Source organism: Anopheles coustani, chromosome 2 (genome assembly GCF_943734705.1).
Source record: "Anopheles coustani chromosome 2, idAnoCousDA_361_x.2, whole genome shotgun sequence".
Lineage (NCBI taxonomy): Eukaryota > Metazoa > Arthropoda > Insecta > Diptera > Culicidae > Anopheles > Anopheles coustani.
In genome coordinates, this window is record NC_071289.1 from 72411810 (window position 1) to 72439339 (window position 27530).

The 27530-nt window shown below is 43.7% G+C and overlaps 4 protein-coding genes across 5 annotated transcripts; 2 read left to right on the forward strand and 2 right to left on the reverse strand.

Moving 5' to 3' along the window:
* Positions 1-242: 242 nt before the first annotated feature.
* Positions 243-2817, reverse strand: LOC131267630 (protein KRI1 homolog). Its single transcript, XM_058270550.1, has 2 exons — positions 2653-2817; positions 243-2591 (listed from the first exon to the last, which is right to left on the reverse strand). Exons 1-2 carry the CDS (start codon positions 2777-2779, stop codon positions 256-258), a joined length of 2463 nt encoding a protein of 820 aa, XP_058126533.1. The 5' UTR covers positions 2780-2817; the 3' UTR covers positions 243-255.
* Positions 2818-3119: 302 nt separating this feature from the next.
* On the forward strand, positions 3120-3837 carry LOC131267643 (autophagy protein 12-like). Its single transcript, XM_058270568.1, has 3 exons — positions 3120-3316; positions 3379-3515; positions 3582-3837. The coding sequence occupies exons 1-3, from the start codon at positions 3196-3198 to the stop codon at positions 3702-3704; spliced, it is 381 nt and encodes a 126-aa protein (XP_058126551.1). The 5' UTR covers positions 3120-3195; the 3' UTR covers positions 3705-3837.
* On the reverse strand, positions 3837-4640 carry LOC131267642 (NADH dehydrogenase [ubiquinone] 1 beta subcomplex subunit 5, mitochondrial). Its single transcript, XM_058270567.1, has 2 exons — positions 4506-4640; positions 3837-4365 (listed from the first exon to the last, which is right to left on the reverse strand). Exons 1-2 carry the CDS (start codon positions 4600-4602, stop codon positions 3893-3895), a joined length of 570 nt encoding a protein of 189 aa, XP_058126550.1. The 5' UTR covers positions 4603-4640; the 3' UTR covers positions 3837-3892.
* A 390-nt stretch (positions 4641-5030) lies between these two features.
* On the forward strand, positions 5031-27217 carry LOC131267632 (rho GTPase-activating protein 68F). Of its 2 annotated transcripts, XM_058270553.1 has the most exons (9): positions 5031-5136; positions 6524-6975; positions 19259-19423; positions 20604-20689; positions 20767-20912; positions 24802-24964; positions 25057-25211; positions 25326-25528; positions 26111-27217. In XM_058270553.1, exons 2-9 carry the CDS (start codon positions 6918-6920, stop codon positions 26626-26628), a joined length of 1494 nt encoding a protein of 497 aa, XP_058126536.1. In that variant the 5' UTR covers positions 5031-5136; positions 6524-6917; the 3' UTR covers positions 26629-27217. The 2 variants fall into 2 exon arrangements, with proteins under 2 accessions (XP_058126536.1, XP_058126537.1); XM_058270554.1 differs by lacking the exon at positions 19259-19423.
* Positions 27218-27530: the final 313 nt, after the last annotated feature.

Genomic DNA, 27530 nt, shown 5'->3' on the forward strand with positions numbered 1-27530 from the left:
ATATACTCAAAATTTTTAAAAATATTAGTTTACTTGTTGGACAAGTGTGTACACAGCATTAGATGTTGATGAAACCGGTTTTAAAAGATTGCGAACGCGGCGAACGGCAAACACTAAAAGAATATCACGAAAAATAAGAATGTAAATTAGATGATGCCACGTGGTTTCACAACATTTTTAAACTTTTAAATTATGTTCTTTTTTGAAAGAAAAACAAGTAACGATCCTCCAATTTTCAATTATATCCTTTTTATTTTACTCAAACCTTGTTTTCTTATTGAACGATTTGTTTTGACCGATACCGTTTCTATTTTTCTGCTGCTGATTACCATATTTCTGCTTATTGTGGTATTTTCTAGGATTCAATCCGAAGGCGCGCAATCGTTGGTCACTCGCACTTTCATCCTGATACGAACCCTGCGGTGCTCTGCCGTATATATGTGGCTTACCATGCGGGCGACCGTTTGGCGCGAATCGTCCTTGCTGAGGACCGCTCCAAGAATTAGTGTTTCTATGTGAGGCAGCCGATGTCCCATTCGCTTGATTCCACGTCCGTTTTTTATTATGGCCAGGTCCATTACCTGATTCAAAGTTCCCTCCACTAGCTTGCTGTTGGCTTGCGTGTCGAGCATCCGACGATGTTTTAGGTTGTTGTGCTGAGCCTTTACCATTAGCTGAATTGTTCTCGTGAACATTTGCATCGTCTACTGAACTATCTTGCTTATTTTTCTTCTTCTCTTTCTTCACTGGTTCTACTGTGACGTTATCAGTTTCCGTAAACGAAACTTTATCCTTAATCTTCTTGCCTTGCTTCGATTCTTCTGCCGCCTTTGCACTTTTTCCTTCACTAGTTTCGGCATTATCTTCAGACTTTGGTACCAAATCATGTTTCCGTACCTTGATTTCCGTGTCCTCTTCTTCATTTATATCGGTTTCAGTAAATAGACTTGGCAGCAGTTTACGCTTCAAGGATTCGTTCTGACCCCGTCGACGATAAGCTTCCACTTCTGTCAGCTCAGTTTGCTTCGGCCGCAATTGGACGGTTTTCTTAACGCTCGCCCAACGGTTCAATTCACGCGTGTTCGCTGCTAGAATTTCTGCTATACTCAAGCCAAAATCATTTGGAACCGTTTCAACGTACTTAAAGCGACACGGTACGTCGCCAATCATGTCCTCGTAGTCCAACTTATAGTACTCATCGATGTACTCTCCGTACGTTTTCTCGTCTTCTGGATCGAAGAGCGGCTTCTCTGCTTTCAATACCTCACGGAATTTTGATTGCCGGCGACCCTTCTTTTTGCGGCTTCTGGTAGAGTCCAGCATTTCCTGCGCAAGCATTTCCTTACGCGACTTTACCTTCTCCTCATAGTCACAATCCATGACAAAATCGTCGTCCTCACAGTACGGTTCGGCAAAATCTCCTTCTTCATCGTCATCGATTCGGTCCTTATCATAATTTTCTATGCCCAGCTCTTTGTCCAGATCGGGAAACTCCGGTTTTTGATCACCCTCATCCACGCCGTAGTACTCATCATTGAACATGTCCTGCATACGCCGATCGTGTTCCTCGGGGTCGAAATCCGATTCCAAATCATCTTCATTCATTGCCAAATTTTTCGTTGCCGCAATCTCCTTCAAGCGCTGTATTCTTTCTTTAATTTCCTGCAATTTAACTGACTTCAACTCCTCCAGCTCACGGCGCTTTTGTTCCTTTTCTTTCTGTTTGCGCTCCTTTAGGGCCTGCCGTTCCTCTTTTCGTTTATTGCGCTCAATACGCACCGAATCTTCCATCGTTCGGGGGTAACGTTTGATAAATTCTGTATCCGGCTCTTCGAAACGGAAATTGTACTGTCGCTCATATTCCTCCTGTTTTTCCAATTCTTCCTCATCCTCCGACGTGGCCACTATATCTTCGTAGGTCGGAAGTTCCCCAGCTTCCACGAACCGTTTGTTGAGAATGTAGTCTTTCAGGAAAGCGTCTTCTTTGGAGAGTTTTTCCTTGCTCCAGTAGTGCTTCAAGGGCTCCAAATCTTTCAATTCTTTACTCGGCGGTTCCTGTGCCTTTTTATCCGCGAGCCACTGGATGTAGTCAGCTTGGTCCTTTTCGCGTTCGTCTTTATTTTTCGAACGTTCTTTAAGCAACCCTCCGCCACGAGCTTTTGAGCCCTCCGCTCCGTCGTCTTCGCTATCGCTTTCACCAATTTTGCTCAGTGCTTGTTTAATTTCATCCTTAATTTTCTTCTCCTGCTCCACCAACGTAGGAGAGGCTGCGCGCTGTTGTATCCGCTCCGAGTTAGGATCAATGTCATCTTCGTCTTCGAACACACCACCATTTTCCAGGAGCATTTTGCGCTCATAGTCTTTCAAAGTCATCGGCTTTTCCTTATGATGCCGCTTGGCCAAGGCAACTTCCTCGACTGACTTTACCTTTTCAAAAAACTTTGGCTGCTCGGCATACTTGGCCGGGTCGTTGCGCTTTAGAAAGGCCAGTGTACGGAAGAATTCCTTATCGAAATCGGGATCGACAATCTCTTCGTCGGTTGTTTCATCGTCACTGGAGTCTGACGATTCTTCTGACTCTGCATTTTTCACTAAAAATGAAAGAACCAGTTATTTAGGCATTGTTTTTGCGACGCACTGTTAGCGACCTACGTTGACTGAGGATTTCCTTCTTTCGAAATTGATCGTAGTGTTTGGCGTAGTTTTTGTTAGTACGGAATTCAACCGGCTCCGCCTCTTCCTGGTCGGATTCATTGAACAGTTTAACTTTATTGCTCATGTTTCTAATTCTCAAACAATAGAGAAACAACTAGGGACAACGTGCCTCAAACAACGTGTGTTTGTTATGATTTTACGAGCTCTGAGCTATCAAATTGACTGTTGAGCAGTGCTGCCAGAAAAACGTTGGGAATGCTTAAAACATGCTAGAAATATCTTTGCAATCACTGGAAAATTCGAATTTATGAGTAGATTACAAAACTTAAGCAGTTCAATAAGAAATCAATGTTTCTAATTTTATTTCAAAAATAAAATATAAATGAAATATAAAAATTATTCCAAAAGATCAAGGTTCTTACAGCTTTTACATAAATTGACATCTGTCTGCAGATGATTTGAAAGCTCATAAACAAAAACATTTTCAGCAGTGCAATTTCTGCAAATTCTCCCCAAACTTTAAGTAAATATTCTACAACAATGTCGCAAGAAACGGTGCAAGGCGGAGACAATCTAAGCGAAAAAGATCTTGCAGCTAACGTAGAAAACCTGAATCTGGCTGGCACCGGGCAGAAAGCGGAAAGGCAGGAAATTAAGAAAAGTAACTAGAACAGCAGATAGAAAATTTGTGATACCTAACTAATTTGTTTTCCCTGTTTTTAGTCGATATTGTTCTACATGCTACCGGTAGTGCACCAATTCTGAAGCAGAAAAAGTGGTCAGTTGACCAAGAGAAGCCTATCAGTGGAATCGTTAAATTTATTCATAAATACCTGAAACTGGATCCCGAAGAACGACTGGTATGAAAGATAGCAATTTTTAAACGAAATCCAAATTATTAACAAAAATATTTCCATCTATTAAAGTTCCTGTACATCAATCAAACATTTGCGCCATCGCCTGATCAAATAATCAAAAACCTGTATGAATGTTACGGTACTAATGGGAAGCTGAACCTGCACTACGCCAAAACGCAAGCATGGGGATAAGATGTTCAGGCGTGTTGAACTGAGCCATTCCATCGTATTCGCTTTCTCTCTGCATTCACTGTGAGCCATTCAATGTAATCTAACCAAAACCAATCTTAAAATTAAACGATAACAACAATAAACGAGTTTTGATCGCAGCACCACTTCGTTTATTCAATAACATATTCTACATGACTTCGTCCCACTTCTTAATCACCACGGAGCGCTTCCAGCTCATCAGCTGCCTCCTTGGCCACCCGGTGATACTTGCCTATGGCCGGGCGGTAGTAGTACGACTGATAATCGCTGCGTTCGGCCATTTTTTCGCGAACTTGTTTCTCCAGCGCACGGATGTGAGCCTTCTCGTTCTCCTCATAGATGTGGTGGAGCATCTTCTCGTACTCTTGCTGCGGATTCGGCAGAATGTAGCGAGCAATGAAGCGCGTGATCGGATGCCGATGGTATTCCCAGTGTTTCGGGGTGTAATCGTCGGGGGTTTCCGTCAGCGTAGCGGGTCCAACGAACACGTTCGCATAGAAAATAACAGCACCGGCCGGGATCAGGCCGATCATGATGTAGTAATGGAACATATCCTTGAACTTGTGCCATTGGAAACGCGACGGAGTAATGGTGAAATTCTTCGGTCCATGGCCGCCGGACATCGAACGAGTGCTGACGAGGGCTAAAACAAAATGCAATCGTATATTCGTTTGTTTTGATGTTGCATAACTAGCATTCCGTGGGTTACGAGTCTGCTCGATCCGTTATTGGCTCGAAATTGCCATACACATTGGCGGAACGAGTTAAAAAATGTTAACGTACCATTTTTGCTACCCTGCAACAGCGCCGGTTTGGTCAAGAAAGTCCCCAAACGGGCCGAAAGTTGGCTCGAACGTGCCAAGGAACTGAAAATCGCCATCTTTCTGCTATCTTTTCTGGAGTTCGCAATTTGACAACCCAAACACCATCGATGGACTACAACTGGATGATGTTTATATTTACTCATCGAGTACTAGCTTGACAGCCACTAGACATGAACGTATAGCTTAAAGATTTAGAATATTTTTTTCAGATTCTAGAATGGATAAGCATTGGCAATATTTTTTCTTATTTTAGAAAGTTGTTTATTTTTATTTTAATCGAATTAACAACTTCAATTAACCAATTGTTTTTACGTTTCAATTGCTTTTTGGCGTTGACAATTCGTTTGACAATTCGTGTTTCGCGTGGCTTTGGCATATCAGCACCACTACAGACGACAATCATCGCTTTTCATTTGCTTTCCACACTATTCGTAACTTTACCTGCCCAGTGCTGCGCCGTTGTATCACGGAGGGTGGTAAAGTCGTCGAACGTGTTTTGTCCGCGGAGGGCGTTTTAGTTTCTTCGCTCGCGTTGTTCGTTCGATACCGTGTGGCATTTTCGCGGACCGTTCGTTGCAGGGAGTTGGTTGGTATGCCTTCGATTCAGTTCTTGCCCTGGGGGCCTTTAACCTCTGTGAAAGTGATTCCTTTTCCAAACAGCGCGAACGTGGAACGCGTAGCCCAAAACCTCTAAACCTACCAACTTAAAGTGAAATAGGGAAGCTCAGGTCCTGAGGTCCGCTCGCTGCAGTTTTACCATTAGCGCACCATTGCGATAACAATGAAGGATATCTAAATCGACCCCTTCTTTGTTGAGCAAGAAAAGGAAATCTCCGCAAATCCTGCTACAACCAATGGTGTGGGGTGTGTTGCTGAACGAATTAGTTTTGTTTCTGACTAGGTCTAGCACGCGAGGTTGTTCGGTTTACGGAGAGGGTTGGTGCCGATCGGATGGTGGAACTGGGCGTGTTGATTAATCAATTGTGTCTGTACCCTTATTGTTATCGTCGTGCTAAAGTGCTAAATTATTGTCCGGTAGGAAAACTAATAGCATTTAATTTATTTGAGAGAGTTAGCGGATTGAGATTTCCCATTATCAAAATGTTCCTACTGGTAATTCTATCAATAAATTACGTCTCCCAAAAGTGCCTTGGTGCGTTGCCCTTTAAATCGGTCGTTGTCTCGATGCAGGCGTCTTGACGCATCAAAGAAACCATTGGACGAATGACGTCGTCTTCGCTTCCTGTACTCAAACCCTCATCATATTTTCTCCCACGAGAAGTCAATGAGTTAGTCTCATAGCAGCAATCGATTAATCGACCTTTTTAATCCAGAGCCCGTCTTGTCGTCACCGCAGACCGGGCGACCTTCCAAGTTCGCGGATCTCGTGTCACTTCAGTCAGCTGCAATCTCTTCTCGTGCGTGTGTTAACTTTTTTTTTCGCGTGCTCGATTGCATACCGCCATTCACCATTTTTGTGTGGTTGATTTGTGCGCGCGACCGCGTAACCAAAAAAGGGCAGCGCCAGTTGATGCCGTTTGAAACCATCGTGACTCGCGAGTGTCCATCAGCATAAGGCAGCGCTCTGTGAACAGTCCAACAAACCAGACAAACACGACACTGTCGGAAAGGTGCTCTGCGAATTGTCGTGAAGAACTGTCACTCATCCAAGCAGCAAGGTAGCAGAATACACAAGGTATAACAGTTTCACAGTGGGATACAGCCCTGCACGACAAAATCAAACTGTTTTGTTCTGTGTCGTGTTTGTCTGACATGTTCGATGCAGGTTGACAGAGCACCTCCATATGATTGCATGGATTTGATCGTTTTTTTTTTGTCGTGTTTGTCGTGTTTGTCTTGTTCGATAGCTCACAGAGCGCTGCCTAAGTGTTCGTCTTTGCCTTGCCCCATTTACTACAATGCAAGGTTTTCAAAGTTCTGTCGTAGTGTTGTCATTTCTTTGATTCCCAATTTCAGCTCGTGTAACTCTGAGCTTCTCTGTGCAGTTCCATGTAAACAAGGATGTGAAAATAAATCAATAAAATCAACACCCGATCGCTCTCGATCGATATTTGGCAAGTGTGGTGAAAATATGTAGTGAAAAAACCTTGAAACGTGTAAAGTACAAACGCACAGCGCAGTTGGCGACGAAAACGCAGCATTTTACTATCCTTGGTTTCCTTCGACCGGGCCGCTTCAAAGGGATACCATTTGACAACCGACGTTTGAAGAACAGTGCATGTAGTTGATACGACACGTTCTTATCAGCGAACAGCAACAGTAGTCGTAGCAGCTTAAGGAGTAAAAGCAACAACCGCCGATCGTCGCGGAACATTCAACGCACACGATCGTCAGCAAGAAAGTCGATACAATGAATACCACTGTCGTCGATCAGCAGGCCAACACGGGATTACCGATAAAGCTACCAGGTAAGAAAAAGAAAATCACGCACCCTTGAGCTTAATGAATTGTATAATCAAATTCAGCAAACACAGGAATATAACGATAACCTGTAGGGTCGGTTGAGGCAAACATTTCCTTGGTTCCGGGCGTTCCTTGACCATATTTTTCGCTGCCCGACCACGTCAGCCTTCGTCGATTGCTTTGTTTGCGCCTTGATCAAGTGGAATCACACGTAAACAAATTCATTCTACAACGCGATCGCACCATGTGACACAACCACGTATAGCATCCGCGTGGGGCTCTGCTGGGATGACGAATCTCTTCTGTTTTGCAGCCCCAGCGGAGGGAGGAATGATCATCGTGGCGCGGATGACGCGTCCCACACGTTGAATGCTAGCAGGAAAGCTCGAAAAGCAGCATCCACGGGGCAGCAATTGTGTAAACAAAACTTCCACCGCGCGCTGATCGATTCGAGATGGTGTCGCACCTACCACATGGAGACCGGAACATGTGGTCGGAACATTTTCGCACCCAAGGTCGCCGATCGCTAGCGAACAACTTGTTGAGAAACATCTTCTACGCTCGGGTGACATGAGAAAACTTCATCCACACTGTTGAAACGGGGGAAAAGTTTTTGACACTAACATTCGATTGCGAAAGGCAAGCAGAGAAGATTAACGGTTTTGGTGCATCATAGCTAGAAGAAGAAAAGTCTGCCCACATTAACGTTGTTGATTAACGTATTTCCCAGGGCCCAGTTACACACCAGCGGTTAACCCAATCGCGTGTTATGGGGTAAAATTTTGTGGTTCTATTCTAATGCAGTCGAGCACTTGTTCCCTCTTGGCACGCTTCCCAACGAGCGTTATTTTGAAGCCAAACTTTCGTGGCATTCCAATGGCATCGCACACGATCTCCAACGGCTGCGGAATGCGGGCACTGGCTGTGTCTTGTATCTAAACTAAAGTGCTCCATAATTATCCCGGCGAGTTAGAGACACTGTTGTTTTACTCTGGTCTTTTCATTAGATTATGCATTAGCTAATTGCAGAGACCGGATTCAAATCTATTTTACATGCTTAAAAACATGTTTAAGGGTCGAATCTATATTTGTAGAAGTGGCCAAACAATTCAATTCCGCGTATCCTTTTGTGTTGTAATTCAGTGTCTTGAGGAAGTATATTAATTTCCTTTTGATTATAGATATTTGTGATAATATTTTTTCAATCACATAAAATTCTTCAGAATCTGAGGAACTGAGGTTTGTTTTAGACTGGTTTAGTATTTATTTAATTTGGTTGAGAATCATTGATGTGACCATGTAGTCAAATCTTCATTTTAATATTGTGCACTGATTTTAAACATTGTAAATTGCACCATATCAAATAAGGTCCACGTAACACAAAAACTTATGCATTGGATAAAAGAAAAAGCTTGGATAGTAAAAATTAAGAGGAAAGTTATTTGTTAATTTATAAGTATGCATATCCTGTTAAATTTAAGCTAGAGCAACATCGACCCATTCCGTGTTGTATGGATTGTTTCGTTTAAAATCTTTTAATCTTCTCAATTCATGCCATTCCTGCATATATTTAGACTACATTAGATTAAAATAGATAGTATCTTCCCAACGTGTGGTCCTCCCTGGCGGCTCGCAAAGTCAGTTTCCATTATTGCCGAGCTTTCGGCACCCGTTTCGGTTTTCCACCTGCGATCGTTCCGCTCGTCGGCAAGATAATTTTACGACCGTGGACCTCGCCACCCGGTGAAGTTTGAGTCAAGGTTGGGTGAAAGGTTCCCGTCGGGGAATCAAACGGTAAGGGGCGCAATTTTTTTCAACCCCCATGGCTTCGCAGACTCAAGCTAAACTTTTCCTCCTTTTTTTGCCCAATGGATGAAGAAAGCGTTACGATTACGAGTGGCGAGGGGTGGTGACGTCTAATACCCGCTGTTGGGGGCAGGTTTGCCTACCTCCGAATCCGTCCTAGGCGGTCGATTTTCTCAACCTTTAGCGCTTCCGAAAGAGGGCTTTTCCGCGCTTTTGCCGATTGTTGTGCATGTGTACGTGTGTATGGCACTGGGAAGCGGCGAAATCGCTAATAGATAAGACTTTGGGTACGTTCGGCCCAGCTTAATTGGAACGGTGCTTTATTGCGAACCCGCGTTGAAACGACGTTTGAAAGGCCACGCTCTTTTTCTTCGCCGTAGAGGAGGACTGCGTTAGATGAATTGACTGTCCTGGATAAGTTTTAAAAGCAAAAGAAAAACACAAAATAAGTATAATTACTTCTTTTGGAGAGTTTCATCCACGATGGCGAATCGTCTGAATGGCTGTGACTTTATTTTCTCTCGCGTTGTCCGCACTGTTTATTACCCATTTTTCAATGATTATTGATCCGAGTCATTGCGCTGTGAAGGAAAGAGGGAACACGGTGGTGAGAGTAAGTTTATGATTTCAATTTTCTTTATCAAAATTGAAATAGTAATTTCATTAGTAATCTGGAAAGCTAATTGGTCGTTCATGCAAACTTCACAGCTCAAATTTATTGTTTTAACTTAACTTTTACTGAAGCTGCCATAAACCCGCTTCAGAGAGATCATGCGAAAAATGCATTCATAAATGAGTATTTTTGTTTGAATGCAATCTTGAATGAACAGCTTTTTGCAAAACTCTTTTTAATCTTCTTTGAACACCAGGAGCTGTTTTCACCGCAAGGAGGAGATGATGTTGTTTGTCGAACGATGAATAAAACGGAGAAAGAATGTTAAATCTCAAATTATGAGCCTTGCACTTATTATTCCAGTTTTTTTTTAAAAAAAACTCGAAAACGCAACGACTAAAATTATTGGCATTAACAGTCTACAATTTTCTTTGAAAAAACTGAACTTTCTCGAAAAGCAGTGATTTTTTGTTTGTCATTTACAATTGTTTGTAAAACAATACACAAAACATACACAATAATATAATACATTTACAATACAAAATTATTATTTAAAAAAAAATTGGTAATTTAAATAAAAAATAGAGAGCTCAAACATTTGATAATTTGAAATAGAAATCAAAATTAGATGAAATTATTGGAAATATGACAACAGCTTATACGAAATACTAATAGATAAATATTTAAATAACAACAGAAGCAAGACACGATTTTAAAGAAAACTGATCAAGGCGGTTCCCTAATGTCTAAGTCTTTAGAAGTGATTGATCGTGATAAATGCCTCAATGAGCAACATGAAACACACTTCGGAGTTGAAGATCCCCTCGGTAGGCTTCACTTGAGAGGTGGAAGGTTTTCTTTGAGCGATGCGCTTAAGGGTTAAGGTTGTACGAGGCGCGTACCGGATTAACCGTACCTGTGTTAAGGTTCAACAATCGCGTTTCTTGGTGGTTGCCCACTTCCGCAGTCCGCAGATAACGTTGGGTGAGAAGATTGGAAGTGGTCGCGCTTTCTTTCTTGTCCCGCTCCCCCATTGCTTATCATCTGCAACAACGGAAGCGCAAGTACGTGAGTGATACGAATGCTGATCGTGCGCCGCAGCGAGATGCATTTTACTGTCGATTGTAAAATGCATAATGAAACGTAAGTGGTGAGAAATTTATCTAAGAAATAAAAACACCCCAGCTGTGTTGAAGAAAATTCACGGTGACTCGTGCACTTCTTTGTTGGTCGTAAAAACATTCCCCGTTTTTTGCTCTTCCGGAGAGACCAGTTCACTATCAACATCGTACTCCGCACACCGAACGACACTTGCCTGCCATGCGTCGCATTCCAACGGCTCCGGGAACCACCTTCGTCGGAGTTCGGTTTGTCCCGATTCTCCCCGCCATCGTTTCGCCCCGACCGCTTGTTCCGGTTGCCGGTAGAAAAAACGACAACTATCTAACTGTCACTGACGCATGATGATTAGCCACCGGAACGGCGGTTTTACTTCGCAGACGACTCCGTTCCGTACCGATGCCGGCCATGGTGACACACATACGCATCGGGCTGACGCTTTTCTGGCGGCGTGCAAACGAAACAAATTTATAAAAACGGAACAAAACTATCCCGTTCCCAATGCAGAAATGTCCCCTCGCCCTTTGGTTCGCCCGGACTCAAAAGCCCGGAGTGGGTTGTGGATGGTTTGTCGGATGGTTGGGCGCGAAAAGTCGAGTCGGTAATTGCAGAATAGTTACGATAAGGCATGTTACCATGTCGCTCTACGTCACGGGTAATGTGTAAAATTGTTTGCAAATGTTGTAAATACGGATGAAGTAGAAGGTGTGAAATTGGGAACGTTGTTATTGACGGGTCAACTAGGGAAAACCATGTAAAATTATGAAAAGGAATTGAATTTAAATGATAGTTTACAATTGTCATCAGCTATGTTTGTCCAAACTTTAAATTAACTGTTGGCATATTTTTGTGATATATTAAAAAAAAATGCTCCTGCTAACTAAATACCGGACTAATTATAAACCCGTTGTTGTGCCCCCACTCGTGATCGTTTCCCACTTCAATCCAAAAAAAAACTGAAAGTGAGAAAAGAATGTCGGCTGGCCACTTCAAGTGCCTGGTAACCTTTTCCCAAGGCGTACCGGGAGCTGCCGGACATTAAATACATTCCCCCTGATCGTTGGCATTCAGTGCCGTTACACGAATCCTCGCCTCTGTGGAAGGTCATATGTTAATCGGTTGAATTTGTTCGTTAACCTTGGCCTCCTCCGACACCATCCGGTGCTGCTGGTAGAGTTTCTCTACAGAAAGGGAAAAGGTGTTTAAGGTAGCTAGCAGGGGATGTGTTTGAATTGCTCACGAAAAAAATTGAAAATACCAAAGCTGCCGAGAACAGGTTGGGGAAGTTTCCCCTCCGTGGGGGGGATGGGAAAATGGGATGGGTTGTGATCGATAAAGTTTTTGTATGCGTTACACCCGTGAAACACTTTCCTTGTTTTACACGAAATTAATGCTCCTTCCACCGGGGAGAATATTGGATTAAATTGGTGGTAATGCTATGAAGCAATCGTTTGTATACTGCTCATGTTTATGCTTTATGTGGAGGAACCCCGACCAAGCTGTTGCGGTACACGCTGAAATCTTGCAATCAAACTTTTGCGGCACAGCCAGGTGGAACATAGTTTTTAATTTTAATTTATTTTATGTTTGGTGGTTGTGCAAACGAAACCCGTCAAAAACCCAGCAAAAGTCTTCATTCCAGTTACAATTCCATCCGCTAAACTCCTTCCAAAAAAAACACCGTACACACTGTTTCGCTTTACGTTTCCGCGACGAGTAAACTCCGTGCTGGATCGGTTGGATGTTCATAAATATGCAACACCTCAAGTTTGGGCGTCTTCGGCGTAGCTTGGCGGTGTAGTGAAGGCAAAATTATTCCGGAACCGGTAAGCCACCGGCTTTATGGACGCGTGTCTATTTGACGACAGCCTGTGGGGGCCCTTGCGGAGAAGCTTTTCCGTTTCCTCTGCGAAACGGGGTGCGCATTAAAGCCCACCGGTTTTTTGGTAATTTGCGAAGCTATTGTTATTCGAATAAAGACATACCTGAGAGAAGAAAACGTATTTAGAACGATTGTTGTATGAAGCAGCAGTTGTAAATATTAAGTTTGGATTTTGTTTATCATTGGTTGTAGTGAAAAATGCTAAATCGATATTATTCATGATGAAACTGGTAGAATATTAATAATTTAAGAGAATAAATAAAAATTAGTTATATCATAAGAATTTAAATGTCTCAAACAGCAGATGAGAATGACGGAAAGATAACCTCGAGTTCGAGTTTAATGTTCACTCAATGATTTATTGAGGTTGTCTACGTTGTATAGAGTTTTTCTTTAAACTAGCAATAATTCAATCATAAAAAGATCATCCGTTAAAAATCGCCATTCTTTCGCTCACCTCGGGATATTAAATTAGATAGCGCAGTGTAAGGGAGTTTACACTCTGTCATCCGGAGAAACCGCCGATCTCATTTCATGGCGATCAAGCTGAGCGCTGAGAATGAGGCGCTTGTCGGAAGTGACATACCGGAAGCGCTGGACATTAGTGGTCGTAAACCAATCAAACACCGCGATATGGGGCGCCTCATCACTAGCTCATGATGGGCGCCTTTTTGCCCCGAGGAAATGAATGGTTAGGTGGCAATTTTCTTCGTGTGAAATAAATCAATGATTGAAGCAAAACACACACACGGCCGTTCCCGGGCGAAAAGCCAGACAAAAGAAAACCTGGCTCAATTCGCGGCTCAAGAGCAATAATACTGTCCGGGGCGAATACCCTAGCCCTATTTCGTCTGTTTGATGTTGGTGGAAATTGTAGGAAAGATGTCCAACATCATCGTCCGACGCCATAATCAACTCCTCTGCCTGTCGTAAACAGTATCATTGCCTGGCGCATCAGCTTTACTTTGGTCGCACGGGTCCACGCTGGCCTTCTCCATCACCGCCGAGTGGTTTATTTTGTTTGAGTTCACTTGAAGCATCCCCGCTTCCATCTCCCCAGTTCCCTATGGAGTGAGATGGTAGAAAAAGGGCTTTCTTCAGTCAACACTATAACAATGATTAGCATCGTTATACTCTGCTCCTTGGCGTCAATCAAATGGTGCTAGTGCACTGTCGCTTGCCTTCTTGACTTGCTAAACAGTCATGTGCCAAAGGCAGTTTACTTACTTTCGAATGGAGAAAAAAAAACGGCTAGGCTATTTCCTAAAATGTTAAATTAATCATTAAAAAATCCAAGAATTGAATTAGTCAACCCAATCCCCCGCGATGGTAACTCCGAGATATACGTTCCCCTCCTCGACATGAGACCATTAATCACGGAACAAAATATTGGGAAAATACATTAAGATATTGCCCGCTTCCACTCGACATCGCTATCTTGGCCTAGGGATCTCCCCTCCGCGCTGGAGTTGGGCCGAAAAAGTGATTGCTAAATAAATATGTGCGATTTTTGGGCCGCTAGAGGGCGACAAAGGAGGGCGCAAACAAATCCTCCGACTCCGAGATGACCCTTAGGGTTTTCGAAAGCACTAATCCAGCCACGATGAAAATGATTCACTGTTTGTCCGTGTCGCGTGCATGATCGCTGGCTGCAATTTCGTGCAAATGTGAATCGCAAAGATAAATGTTCCAATTCGCCGAAAGAGAGCCCCGCGCTGTCTTGCGCCGAGACTTCGTCCGAGTTCCCTTACCACGACATCCAACACGTGGCCGCGGTGTGAATTATGGTAGGTTTCAGGCTTCAGAGTACATAGAAGGGCAAAACTGAACCGAACCGAACCCTCTTCTACCCAAACCCCACAGGATACGTGTTGCGTGTACGGCGCCTCGTTGACGTTACCCTTGGAGGGGGGGGGGGGGGGGGGGGTTTCCCTCGGGAACGGAAAACACTACCACCTTACCCGCGTCGGAGGGTTGAAAGCAAATCGAAGAAACACCCGGAGGCCACGGAAGGTTAGGAAAAATAAATAAATAATCTAATCACTTTACTTTTCGCGGCGATTTTTTCGGTCCAAACTCCAACGCGCAGGGGTTGCTCACGTACGAGTGTTAGAAAATCGACCGAGGTTTGCATGGCCTCCGGAGGGTCGTTGAGTTCAACGAAGGGGTTGTGCCCTAGACTTGTCCCTTGCACCCGGGAAGGGTTCGTACAAATGGGTACGCTGTTTTTTTTTTCACCGATTAGAAACAGAAACGTATGAACACATTTTTGACATGAGATCAAACTATTTGATTTTTTTTTTACTTTGAGCTTCGTCTGGGAAAACCAGATCACTTTTTTTGAACACTTCGTTTCACTTGAAAATAAAGAAAAATCTTATCTAACGTTTCAACAGCAAATGCATCATAACGAAATGGAGCCATAATTCTTCCTCAAGCCGGTATCTTTGTGGACGTGTAAATTGCTTGAAAAATAAATCATCTTTTTTTTTGGGGGGGATTCTTGTTGTTGGGGCATCCAACGTTCCAACGGAGATTTTCTTCTTGACGTCATTCCATGCGTTTGTTCTTGGCATTTTCCCTGTAACCCCGAGCTGGGGCGGGGGTTTTTTATGTGGTTGTTGTTTTGTGAGGGCCATATGGTGTAAACATTTTCGATTGAGACAGCCAAAATGATCTCGCAAGGAAAATGTTAACTGCCGAGAGGCTTTGGAGGAGGGGAAATCACAAATATCTGCTTTCCTGCAACCGGGTATGATTCTTCCTGTGTAAATATTGACATCGGACTGGACGTCCAAATTGTGTCAGCCAAAACGACCTAGTATCATGGATGCGCTCGTGGAAATAGATGTATTAAAAGAGAGAGAAAGTTGCGCCTTAAAACAAATCCAAGGGAATCTTTGCTTTGGGAGGGAAATAAGAAAAATCACTCAAGTGTTTCATAATGGACTGGAAGCAGATGATGCTACTATTGACGTGCACAATAACGATGATGATGATGATGATGTATTTCTCTCCAAGGTTCATAAGGCCAGTGCAGCAGCAAACACACTCTCGATAGTGATTGATGAACGTACGGTTTCGCTTATCCTTCGGCTCTCGAGTAGCAAACGCCGAGGCCAGGCGGGGTTGATGGCGATATGACGTGACATTGGCATTTAGCATTTGCCCTCCCCAGTTCTCGTCCATTTGCTTGAGAGATGCAGTTTGTTTACGTTGGCCCTCGTTGACCCCCAACCTTTCTTCCGTGGGTGGATGGCAAAGTAGCTTCTGTTTGGACTTGTCGGTGCCGAAAATGTTTACCAACAGGTTTTTTTTGTCACTCGGGGCGGGATGTTGAGTTTTCTTCTCTGAGACAGCGTGTCCTACCAGCTGGCACGTGCGTCATTTGCGTTCCAAGTTTGACCCGGAAGAGTCCAGTATGCGGGGTGGTGAGCGTTGTCACGCGAAGAGACGTTTTGTTTGTAGGCCACAGTGATACAGGTGTTTGTAAAAAAAATGAACGGTCAAGGAGAGCCTTCTTTGATCGATATTTCAGTTGCTACTGCTCCTTAACGGAAATACCACCAAGCATGGAGTACTCTCATGCCACCTGAAATTTTCACATCACAATAAATAGCTGCGAATGGTAGCGAAAGGACGTTACATGATCCACCCTCCCCCTCCCAGCGGTCGCCCAGACAGACAGACAGACACCCATATCCAGACGGGTGTGCGCGTTTTTATGTCACGGTGAAGCAATGTATGGAAGGAAAACAAAAAGACACGAGAACGGAGAAACATGCTGGCCGAGTGCAGTTTTCTTATGCAGCAAGGTGGGGTGGGGGGAGTACGTGTTATGCTCGCGTTTCGTGGCGGTTTTCCTCCTGTTTCCTCGTTTCGCGAACGCGATTATCGCACAAACCAGGCCTGGAAACCAAAAAAAAAAAAAACCCACCCTCCGCCCACATCGATTACAAGAAAAAAAGGCTGCTGCATCTTGAGGGCAGGCCCCCGCACATTCACGTAGAGTGGGTGTGTGTGCGTGTGTGTAATAAAGGCGTTTGGCGCGTGCAGTGGGTTTGTTTGTGTAATACATTAAAATTTTACCTCAGTTTAATTTTGTTATCCCTCTTTTTATTATTTATTTTGTGGGAAGCTATTCGGTACTTAGAGTTAAATTGCTCAATAAATTGGGTAAAAGCATGTGATAATTTTTTAAAATATACTATCCAGGAGGAAACCTATTGATTAACATGATGATGGCTGATGAATGGGAAGTGTTAACTTAATTATTGATTGCTTTTTTCTATCGCTTTTTTAAACTCGCACGTTGATGGTATTATTTTTGGTACGGAATGTGTAAACGAAATAATAAGTAATTTCCCTTGGTTTACACCACCTTTGGTTGGGAGGATCTGCACCATTCTTATTTATATTCCCGTTGGTTGAAACTTATTTGCTTCTCTAACAATAGCTTATGAATTTTGGTTTAAATAAAATCAAGTTATGTTTTTTTATTGAACACGAGCGATTTCAACCTTTTCCATGTTTTTTTAAATAGCTCTAACGTTTCGTGGCAGAGTATTTAGATATCAGGAATAGGTTGAATGGTAGGAAATTTTTAAATTCTTATAATTTGGAACAATTTTTCGAAAAACATTCTTAGCTAAAAGGTATTTCTTCACACCATTTCTAAAACATTTCCTCTCGAAACTCATGCGACACAACATCATCAGAAACTATAAACGTCATCAGAAGTTTAAAAGCTATTACCCGTAATACATTTTCCGACCGATGTAAAGCATCTTAATGCATTTTCTGTTGCAACACTTATGTAAAAAGAGATTCCACTTCTCGCTCCACCGCCGCTGCAATCGAGATGCACCCCGTAACTGCATTACAAACGATGGCTAATGGAGTGTGGCCTTAACCAGCGCGAAGGAGGACTGGCACCCACGGGCGATTTGCTTCGATATGGGCGATAATGCACGTGGGCTCATGATTAGCGCGTGATAGCGGTGGAAAAGCAAGACATCAAGGAAAAATGTGGGCATCACATGAAAGCTCGGTTCGTAATCGATACAGAGTTTTTTTTTCTCTTCTCTCGGCCGCTTACCTTGTCTCGGGCCGAAAAGAAAGGGTAACAGAGAATGCCGTTTGTTTTCCATGTCTCGTGGTCGGCACAGCTCGCCCCACACTCCCTCCGTCAAGGTGTAATCGTAAAAGCTTGTGGCGTGTCATGTTTTACAGCATGTTTGTTTTCGTGCGGTTCGGAAGACGAGGTGAAGTGGATGGGGGCTGGGGGTGTGGGTGTTTAGTGGTTTTTCCTATCAAATTACAGCGATCTATTATTTATAGAAATTCGGTAACGCACTTCTTAAAGGGTCGCTTACGTCATGGGCGAGCCGAGGGGTTAGTATCGCTTTCGGATAATGTATTATCACATCCCGAGGTTATGGTTAAAAGTAGTTTACTCGTCTCCTAAATATATCGGGCATTGGGATATTTTTTTGAAACCTTTCATTGACGAACTCTTTGCTTTTAAGTTCAAACATTTCGTTCCTAGCTAGAATAGAAGAAGACAATTTTCATTTAATGGTTAGTTTCTTTTTTCTCGCTGCTTGCCGATCATTAAGACACTTGTAAAGAAGAGAAATTTCTATCATGTCAACCGATCGTTTCGTTTTAACGATGAACCTCCCACGGCGTTTCTACGCATAGTTTTTCCAACTCGCCCCATTTCCCCCTTCCATTGCGATAAGTCACATTCCCTTTCGGATACGGATAATCCTGAAGAAAAAGGTTCCTGAGTTTCGAAACAAACGCAGCTGGTGGCGGTCTAATTTTCAGAAGAACGGAACGGTTGATGGTCGATGACGCAGCGGGGACACTTTAGATATTAGGAAGCCCGGAAGCACCCGGTTGGTCGGTCAATTTAGGTCAATCGAAGACCGACACGATTCGCTTGCCCTTTATCGGCTCGGAAGTGGCGTTTTCCTTCGCACCTCAGCCATCATTAGCGTCTATGCCAGTTCGCTTCATTTTTGATCCCCATTTGGGAAGGTAGCTTCGACCGAAGATTATCACTGCACCACTTAATTAGGATGGACAGATAATGTTATTAAACATATTACTGTCGACATGACCCTATTTGATAACAACGAACGCAAACGTACAGCTTGTCAGAATTATTCGTAAGACGTTCCCAAAATCTTTCTGTAAGAAAGCAAAACGCTCTTTGTGCTTGACGATTTCATAGAGAGAATTGTGCTTCCCGGAAACACCTTGTCGCTTTTCTGCCCCGGAAACATAATATTTACCTTATGTAACCTCATTTTGTAATTCGTTTCCGGACAAGAAATTCTATACCCGAAGAAACAGTGGCTGAAATTCGATCGCCGCCTAGTTCTACAAGTTTGGTCAAGACGATTTGCTCTACACCTGATCCAATAAGGGGGTTAAAACGGCTCCACGTTGGTTTTGGAACTGGATTATTTTTTGGTATGTAGTTAGATACTTCTAAAGTAAAACTATGATTTGTTGGAACAATGCGTAGAATGATTGTAACAACCCGTCTGCATTTCTTGAATAAAACGTTGTTGAAAAATGATCCCAAGGATGATGATTTCGAAAAAAGAGTTTTCGCCAAAAATTTGCACGAATTATGGCTTGAAAACAAATATTTACAATAATATTTGCACCACCAAAAATACATTTTCAATCCATCAATCCTCCGTTCGTTTCCAAACGAACCTTTTAGTGGATTTAAATTTGAATTAAATAACCCCCCGAAATGAAAGCCAAACGACGTACCTTTCTATTTTGTGCTATCGTGTGTATGCTTTAATTTTTCCGCTCCCTTCTACCGTTTCACTTCACTTTGCAGGCGCACCACTGAATCCACCATTGATCGATTCCACCGAGGATCCGCATCCGAGCCTTTCCGATTGGCACGACTACGAGCCGAACCTGGAGTTTGACGATACGGAGCTGACGCACCCCTCGCCCGAACCGGGCACCGCCGCCGTGTTCGATGACATCAATTATTCCGGTGAGTTTTTGCGAGACCAGTTCGGTGGCATTAGGCCGGAAGGTCCAATGACATCGGTGACCTTTGCGCCTGGTTGGCCATTTTTTCCACTGTTGGCGCTAAAGTTGGATGCATTTTCTGGTGCTTTTTTTTATTTGCATAATCCAATCTTTCGATGTGTAGAAAGGTTTACCCATGTGGGAGTAACGTAGGCTTCCGATTTAAGTTTTGGCAGCCGGACATAAACTTAATCCCTTCGCTTAACCCAAGGGACCCAGCGTGCATTTATTTTCCTCGGGTGCTTGACTTGTTGATCCTCCAAAATCAAAACCCCTGCAGAAGTCGTGCGAAAATTCCCAACCATTCAATCCCGGAATGCAATCAGTGGCGGCCGGGCTCGGCCGAGTAGCCAAAAATACCGAAAGTTGGCACAAGTACAAATGGCTTGATTAGGCGAGCACGCTTTCGATGCAGTTTCTAATGGCCGCTTTTCACCTTTCGGTTTGTTTGGTCGAGCGGACGAAACCCGGAATTATGCTAACCCGGTGAAAGGGCACGATTGTAATCAGCCTCGTCCCGTGTTGATGTTTGATTGCCTAAACGGTTTAATCTCCATCTTCTCGATGCTTCGACCCCGCAATGCACCATGTTCCATCGAAAAAAAAAGTATTTTCGTATTGGTATTGTATTGATCGAGAATAATGCAAGATATACAAAAGTGCTGACAAAATGTCCTTATCATGGAGACTGATAAATTGTTCGCTTCATCGTTGAAACACTCAGATAAGCCAAATTTATTACTGCACGATTCTAAAAAAAGGTTATTTGATTATTGAGCTAATTGCAAAGAATTAAAACATTTCGCTACCATATGACGTACCTGTTGTAGGGTGATTAAATAATATATTGCATTCACTTCTTGGCCATTTGCAAGCCCACCCTCGGGGGCCTCGGTTTGTCAAGTGTGTTTGTTATCTTGCACACCTAACCACCAACACAACATGCCACTCACGATACTCGGTATAGATAAGAGAGCCGGAATCGAAACGGTGCCGTCGGGTATCGACGGATGATGTCAGACACCTTCTTGCCAGTGCCGTGCCGTTGCTCGTCATCGTACTGGTGGAAGACCTTTCACTGCGTTCCTAGTGCGATACTTAATAGTAACATTTTCTCTCCTTTATCTCATCATCGACTACAGCCGAATTTGAAGTTCCCTCGGACGACGAAATCATCAAAACCACCCTCGAAGCCGACAACTACGAGGAGCAGCTGACGATGGTTGGGGTAAGTGTGTGTCCCCCCCCCGTGCGGAATCGAACGTGTTTCCGGTGTACTAACCGATGTTCTCCCCGCCATTGCAGCACGATGAAAATGCCATCCGGAAAGATTTTAAGCGACGAAAATTCATCGAGTTTATCGGCACGGACAAGCAGGGCCAGCCCATCATCGCGATCTACGCCTGCCGGCTGCCGGAGCGGAAGGATCTGAATTCGAATATTTTTATTGAGTGAGTAGTGGCTAGACCTTGCGGGGAGAAAAGCAATTCTGTCGTGTCGTGGAAGAGAAAACCGTGCGAAATATCCTTACCCAACAACGTGTTCCTTGGAAATTGACGTAGTACCGACGTGTCATGTGGGCAGTGGCGCATCAAGGATACTGGAGGCCCTAAGCGGTAGGAATTTTGAGGCTCCCAAATAACAAAATTGTATGTGTTTTTTGGAATTTGGGATCAAACTAGGAGCGCGAAGAGCTTTTTTTATTACTACCACATATTCTATATTCGTAATTTCTCACTATCACATCATCTCAAAGCAAATTTATACCACATACAATGTTATATTTCAATATTACAAATAATCCTGAGCGATACCGGGTAGTTAAATATGTTTTTTTCTTTATTCTTGCCAAGTCATCTATTAGTTGAAGAAGAAATAGAACCCATTAGTTGCTCTATGTAGAGAATGGCCAAATTGTTAAGCTTTTCTTTTCCAATTGCGTTTCGCAAATAATTTTTCACTCTTTTTAAAACTGAAAATGAACGTTCATGTGATGCATTGGACAAAGGTAATGTTGAAAATATCTTAATCAATATTTCTACGTTTGGAAAAGTACATGACATACTCCTAGCTATTTTATATATGTCCATTATATTTACATTTTTGTTATAATTAGTTCTACTCTCATTTTCTCGTATTAATTCAGTTAAGTGTTTCAATTCTGCCTCTAATGTAGGGCCATCAATATCATTTTTATACATATTTTTAAAGTATTCTAATGGCTTACTCTTGTCTTCCAAAGAAATGTGACGATCAAAAAAAATTCTAAATGGTTCTAAAGCTTCCTTGTATCTTTGCACACGCATGGATAGTTCTTGTCTTCATCACGAAATGTCTGTAAAAATTGATCTAACGATTTAAGTAACATCGAACTTTTAAATAATTCACATTCTACAGATTGTAGCGATTTACTAGTATCATTGAATCGCTGCAAAATATTGTTCCAGAGAATGGTCATTAGGATTGTTTCATATTTTTCCATTTTCGATATTAATGATTTTGCTTTTGTTATTGTAACATTGTTTTCGTCTTCTGAATTTACAATTACTTACATAATATGTGATATATTTTGTTTGTGAGAGCAGCTTGAAAATTTTAGGAAATTTTTCACTGCTTCGAGGCCCCCTATCAGCTCGAGGCCTCCCGCGGCCGCTTACTTTGCGTACCGCTTGATCCGCCCCTGCATGTGGGCATACGATGTTTTATGAAGCATTTTTATCAGTCGTGCGTCTTACAATGCATTTCAAGTGACTCGTCTTTGGGAAAAAAAGATTGCTGACGGTCGCACAAACATGCAAAAAACTACATAAAAGAAAGACATCGTTGACACCATTGTCTATTGCGCTAAGAAAACTTCAATTTGTCGTTGAGTCATGCCGGGAACCACCATGATCAACACCCGCCTAAGCATACTATCTTCCCCAACACAGTGGGCACAGTGGACAAACCGCGTTTCCCGATGATGCAACACGCGCACTATAGTGTCATCGGTTTAATTATAAACAAGTCGAAGAGTCTTTGCTCCCAAGAGCGCGCGCGAGCGCGTGTCGTTTGTCTTCGCACCCTTTGCAACATCTAGGCCGCGCCTCGCCGAGTCGTCGGTGCCCCGATCCGATCGGCAGGAGTGTCCCGTTGGACAGAGGGACAGATAGATAAATAAATAAATAAATAAATAAAAGCAATAACACGGAACGCAAATGCTGTTTGGGAAATTCGGGATCTGTTATCCGTTTCCTCATTCGTTCCCACTGGCTTATTTATTTATGTTTGACGGAAACGCAATTCTTTTGCTCTAATGAGACGAATGAGCTGTTCGACTGGACGGATTAGTCTAGGTAGTTTTGCGTAATTTGTATATCAAGGTCCGGTTTTTTTTCGGGCGAATTGCTTCAAACCAGACGTAAATATGCGTTTCCGCGGGAATTTCCCCCGATGAGATATACTTCCCGGTAAAGGTGAAAACGGGGTTAAGATCTAAGAACCAATCGCTTTTACACATTATGGCTACTGCGTACCCCTGACCTGAATCTACGGCGTCCTAGCGGCTGTCCCGGTTTGACGATGCAACGAATTTCCACCTAACTGTCCTCGGTGGCAGAGAGCGAACCGTAGCGTGATCTAGTCGGCCATCTGGTGGACCATTTATCCTTCATTCTTCGCAGGAGTTTCGCAGAAAATTCGAAAAGACTGACGGCGCTAATGATAATTCTCAAATTCGCTGAAAAGTACTTTCGCTTTCTTGCTACAACGTGTTTTGGAAGAGTCTTGAAGAAAAAAATTAACCTGAAATAAATATGGCACACCCTCTCCCGGACAGATCGTTCCGGGAAGAGGCGTGAAAAATCGCACCGAATCCGAATGGTGACGGATGGGCGTGAACGGATAAATCATTTGTTCGAGTTTTGAACACTCCGCGGGTGAAGTGTGGAGATTTTCTATTTTTTTTGCCTTGGTTGCGAACCATCTGATGAACGTCCCGAACACTTTCATCTTGGTCGTGCGACCGCAAGAAAATATTGCTCACATGTGCTTGGCAGGAGCATGCCAGCATAAAAAAACAAAACATATATCGAGAGAAAAAAAAACATACCCTAAATGTTGTGCAATGGTCCTCGCAACGAAGCTGTTTCACCTAGAACGTGAAGGGAAAGCTCAAGACCACATTACCGATCAATTAGCAACATCACCGAGGGACCACATCCCAAGCCATGAAGATCGGGTTTTCGGGTTGTGCACGCGCGGGTATTCCTTCAGACGCCATCACCTCCCGTCTTGTTTACATTAGCCCGTTTCAACCGAAAGTGCAACCAGGCCTGCGTTAGTTCACCGGCCAAAAACCAACTGGCGCCTGCCAGTTGCGCCACATGAGTACGGGTTCGGAGGAGGTCGCTGATGACGTCTCTTCCCACGCAGCGATAGTTTAGTTCGTTACCGGTTTTTTAAACGTTTTTTTGGTTACGGTGATCGTTTCCAACGAATTCGTGTTACCTTTTGCCCCTTCATACACTGGCCGTTACAAAGCCACGGCGTCAAGGGAGGGATTCTTGTCGAACGAGCTCTTTTCTATGTCATTTTCCACTGACTCTACGACTTTTCCTAGCCTTTGCGTCGCGAACGAATGGCGAGGCGATCGCTTTTCCTCACCCACGGCGCAGCACTTGTCTTAAAACCCCATCTTTGCGCCCATCCCTTTTCCGTGCGTGCGCCTGTGGGTTTGTACGTTTGTGTCACCCATGTTTCGCTCCCGCCCATCTCTAGCTCTCCCGCCGAGAATCGCGTGTAACGAATCCATTCGTTTTTCTCCCCGTTCTGTTTTTCCTGATTTTCCTGCTTTTTTTCCTTGCTTGCTTGCTTCGAATACACGCGTGCGCTCGCTCGCCTGCAGATTACTTTTCCCCGAGAAAAGCGTACCGTAACGGTTCGGGGAATGCGGGGGGTAGGCCGTCTCTAGGCCGTCGTCGTTAAACAAAATAATCATCCCTCCTGCAGCAGCAGTACGTCGAAACGGCAGCTAGCGTTAAGGTGTGGAAGTCGATCTGCTGGCAGACGGCCGGACCGTTTGAAGCTGATCGCATCCAGGTTCAGTCGATCCTCCGGGACAATCTGTTTGGTCCGTGTGATCACGTGCGGTTTTAATACTACTCCATTGCATAAGAAAGATATACTTAAGAAAGTTTTACTTTAAGTTTGTCAAAAGAAAAAAAAACCGGGTGGTGACGCTTGATAGTGGATTACTTGTGAGTGTTACTTTTCGGTGATTTGGTTTAATTCATTGCGGTGATCGAGAGTTCGATAATGTTTGAAATTTAACTCGATGCTTGTGTCCCCCGTTCGTTACAGTTTTATCATCAAATCTATGGAAGAGTTCGTCCAGAATGACTACATCATCGCGTACTTCCACCAGGGCATGAAGGATAACAGCAAACCGGCCCTCCAGTTCCTGTGGAATTCCTACAAAGAGCTCGATCGAAGCTTTAAGAAAAATTTGAAAAAACTCTACGTGGTGAGTTTGACGCCAGATTATTGAGTGATCTTTGGAAGAAAGTTGCGGTGTGCTTATATGCGTTTTGGGTTTCGACTCCGTCCCGTCCCCAGGTACACCCGACAACGTTCATCAGGATGGTGTGGTTCTTCTTCAAGCCGATCATCAGCGAAAAGTTCAAAAGCAAACTCATCTACACCAGCAGCCTGGACGAGCTGAAGCAGTCGCTCGGTCTCAACACACTGAAGGTGCCCGATCCAGTCAAAGAGTATGTTGTTTTTTACGCACCAACTTTGTAGCTACCGGGGAAGATCGCTTTCCCTGGGAAGATCACAATCCTAATGCAACTGTTCCGCTCGTTCGTGCCTTTCTTCCGACGCAGGTTCGACGAGAAGATCAACAACGCTGCCCGCTACACGCTGCGGGCCAGCAAATCTAGTCTGAAGAGCAGCCGGTCACTCGAGACCATCCCAAAGTCCGCCCAGTTCGGCGTGTCGCTGCGATTCATCATCGAAAATAGCGCCTGCCTCAACTGTATTCCACCGATCGTGCGAAAGTGCGTCGATCATCTGTCGCTGCCGGATGGTAAGGGACGGGGTCGTTTTTTATTACTCACATATTACGGTTGATCGTACCCTCCTTTTTAATATATTGCAATGACTAATTGGTGTATCATAATGTCTGAGGGATATCGTTACTCATGGATTTATTCTAATAAATCTGATACACCCCCCCCCCCCCGGGGGGGGGCCCCCCGGGTTAATAATTTTACTAATCACCCCATTTTTTCTTTTTTGAATTTCGCGACATTTTTTAGTCATAAAGAAAATATGTATGTGTTGTTTGAAATAACACATTTGTTTAAATTTTCCAACCAACTACCATTCAACCATCAGTGTTTTAATTTTGCAAAATTAAAGGAAGGCGTGCCCAATATTGTAAACTCTTTAGGCAAACTCATTAAATTTGTCTCCGAATATTGTTTTTTCACAGTTCACATAGTTACTTAATTGAGGACTTTAATATGACCCCTAGTTCAACTGAAATAAATCGTTTAAATTGATCAATAAGGATAATCTCGAAGTAAAGCACCTCGAGATATTTCAGTTTTGATTGACTAACATCAAATTTAACCTCTCTTTCTATCCCTCTTCTTCCCGTTTCCAGTGGTCGAAACAGAGGGCATCTTCCGGCGGTCGGGCAACTACGCCCGGATAAAGGAGCTCCGCACGAAGATCAACGCCGGCGAGGAGGTGCAACTGTCCAGCGAAGATACGCACGTCGTCGCCTCCCTGCTCAAGACGTTCCTGCGCGAGCTGGAAGAACCGCTGCTAACGTACGAGCTGTACGACGACATCACGCAGTTCGGCGAGTGGAAAACCGAAGAGCAGCGGTCGCGCAACGTCAAGCAGCTGCTGCGCGAGCGGCTACCGGAGGAAAACTACGAGCTGTTCAAGTACGTGGTCGAGTTTCTGGGCAAGATCATGGAGCGGAAAGATTTCAACAAGATGACCTCCTCCAACCTGGCGATCGTGTTCGGGCCGAACCTCATCTGGCCGAAGCAGGAGCAGATGTCACTGGATGAGATAGGGCCGATCAACGCGTTCATCGACTACGTGCTGCAGCATCAGGACGATATCTACTTCGTGGACATCAACAAAAAGGATCGCGGTGCGTACGATTAACAGCGGCTGATCTAAGAAGGTGAACGATCGGTGGCCCCACCCCACCCTTTGCGCGAAAAGGGAGAGGGAAGGGCATCGTTCGGGGACCATCTTAGCGGGGGAGGTGGGTGTGTAGGAAAGGATTAACAAGAAAAACTCACACGCACACACAAAACCTACAAAACACATTGGAACGGAAACATTCTATTCATGAGCGATATACCGTAATATCATAGCTGTTTATTTTTTTTTGGTCGGTGAAGCAGTCCTTCGCGGATTCTATAATGTTTAATTAGTTTAATTAATACTAAGAGAGAGAGAGGGGGAAAAACGAACAGAATGTAGGCTAATGGTAGGAAAATGCGTGGATTTGAGCAAAACGTAAAGTATGAACGAGTTGTGAGTGTGTATAGTTGCGTGAATCGGAAAACAAGGTTAGAAACGACGGGACACAGCGAGCGCAGGTGGCAGCTAGAGGTCGGGTTTCTTTCCCCATTTCCTTTTGTTTGTTCTAGTTATAAGTGAGATGGTTTTAAAAGAAAATACGATGTAAGAAGTGTAAAGTTTAAGTCACGAATGTTTAACAAGGTTAGGAAAGGAAGGGGGTATTGAAAAAAAACAGAACCGTTCAGCTAGCTTTCCCAAGCGGAAGGAAGGCATATTTTCCCACACCGCCGTGTGTCTTGGGAAAACCATTTATCATAACAATAGCTCGATGGTGCGGAAACAGATAGTCAGAATATTACAAATTGTTGATCATTTATTAAAATTATTTAAGCGAGAATAGATTGAACGCGGACCCGGCCCAGAGGCCCAGTTAACCAGTTGCCAGGCTGGCCTAAAATACCGTGGCCACCAAGTCCGGTATTCTGAACAACTCTCGGAACGAGCAAAACCAAAGATGAAGGCGAAACGCAAACCTG

What these genes read in the sequence shown, in the direction of transcription:
- LOC131267630 (XM_058270550.1), bottom strand. Translation starts at nt 2,779, where the DNA reads ATGAGCAATAAAGTTAAACTGTTCAATGAATCCGACCAGGAAGAGGCG. An exon ending in GAAGGAAATCCTCAGTCAAC is followed by an intron (nt 2,592 to 2,652) that starts GTAGGTCGCTAA and finishes TTTCATTTTTAG; the next exon opens with TGAAAAATGCAGAGTCAGAA.
- LOC131267643 (XM_058270568.1), top strand. Translation starts at nt 3,196, where the DNA reads ATGTCGCAAGAAACGGTGCAAGGCGGAGACAATCTAAGCGAAAAAGAT. An exon ending in AAGGCAGGAAATTAAGAAAA is followed by an intron (nt 3,317 to 3,378) that starts GTAACTAGAACA and finishes CCCTGTTTTTAG; the next exon opens with TCGATATTGTTCTACATGCT. An exon ending in TGGATCCCGAAGAACGACTG is followed by an intron (nt 3,516 to 3,581) that starts GTATGAAAGATA and finishes CATCTATTAAAG; the next exon opens with TTCCTGTACATCAATCAAAC.
- LOC131267632 (XM_058270553.1), top strand. Translation starts at nt 6,918, where the DNA reads ATGAATACCACTGTCGTCGATCAGCAGGCCAACACGGGATTACCGATA. An exon ending in ATTACCGATAAAGCTACCAG is followed by an intron (nt 6,976 to 19,258) that starts GTAAGAAAAAGA and finishes TTCACTTTGCAG; the next exon opens with GCGCACCACTGAATCCACCA. An exon ending in CGATGACATCAATTATTCCG is followed by an intron (nt 19,424 to 20,603) that starts GTGAGTTTTTGC and finishes CATCGACTACAG; the next exon opens with CCGAATTTGAAGTTCCCTCG.
- LOC131267642 (XM_058270567.1), bottom strand. Translation starts at nt 4,602, where the DNA reads ATGGCGATTTTCAGTTCCTTGGCACGTTCGAGCCAACTTTCGGCCCGT. An exon ending in GTTGCAGGGTAGCAAAAATG is followed by an intron (nt 4,366 to 4,505) that starts GTACGTTAACAT and finishes ATTTTGTTTTAG; the next exon opens with CCCTCGTCAGCACTCGTTCG.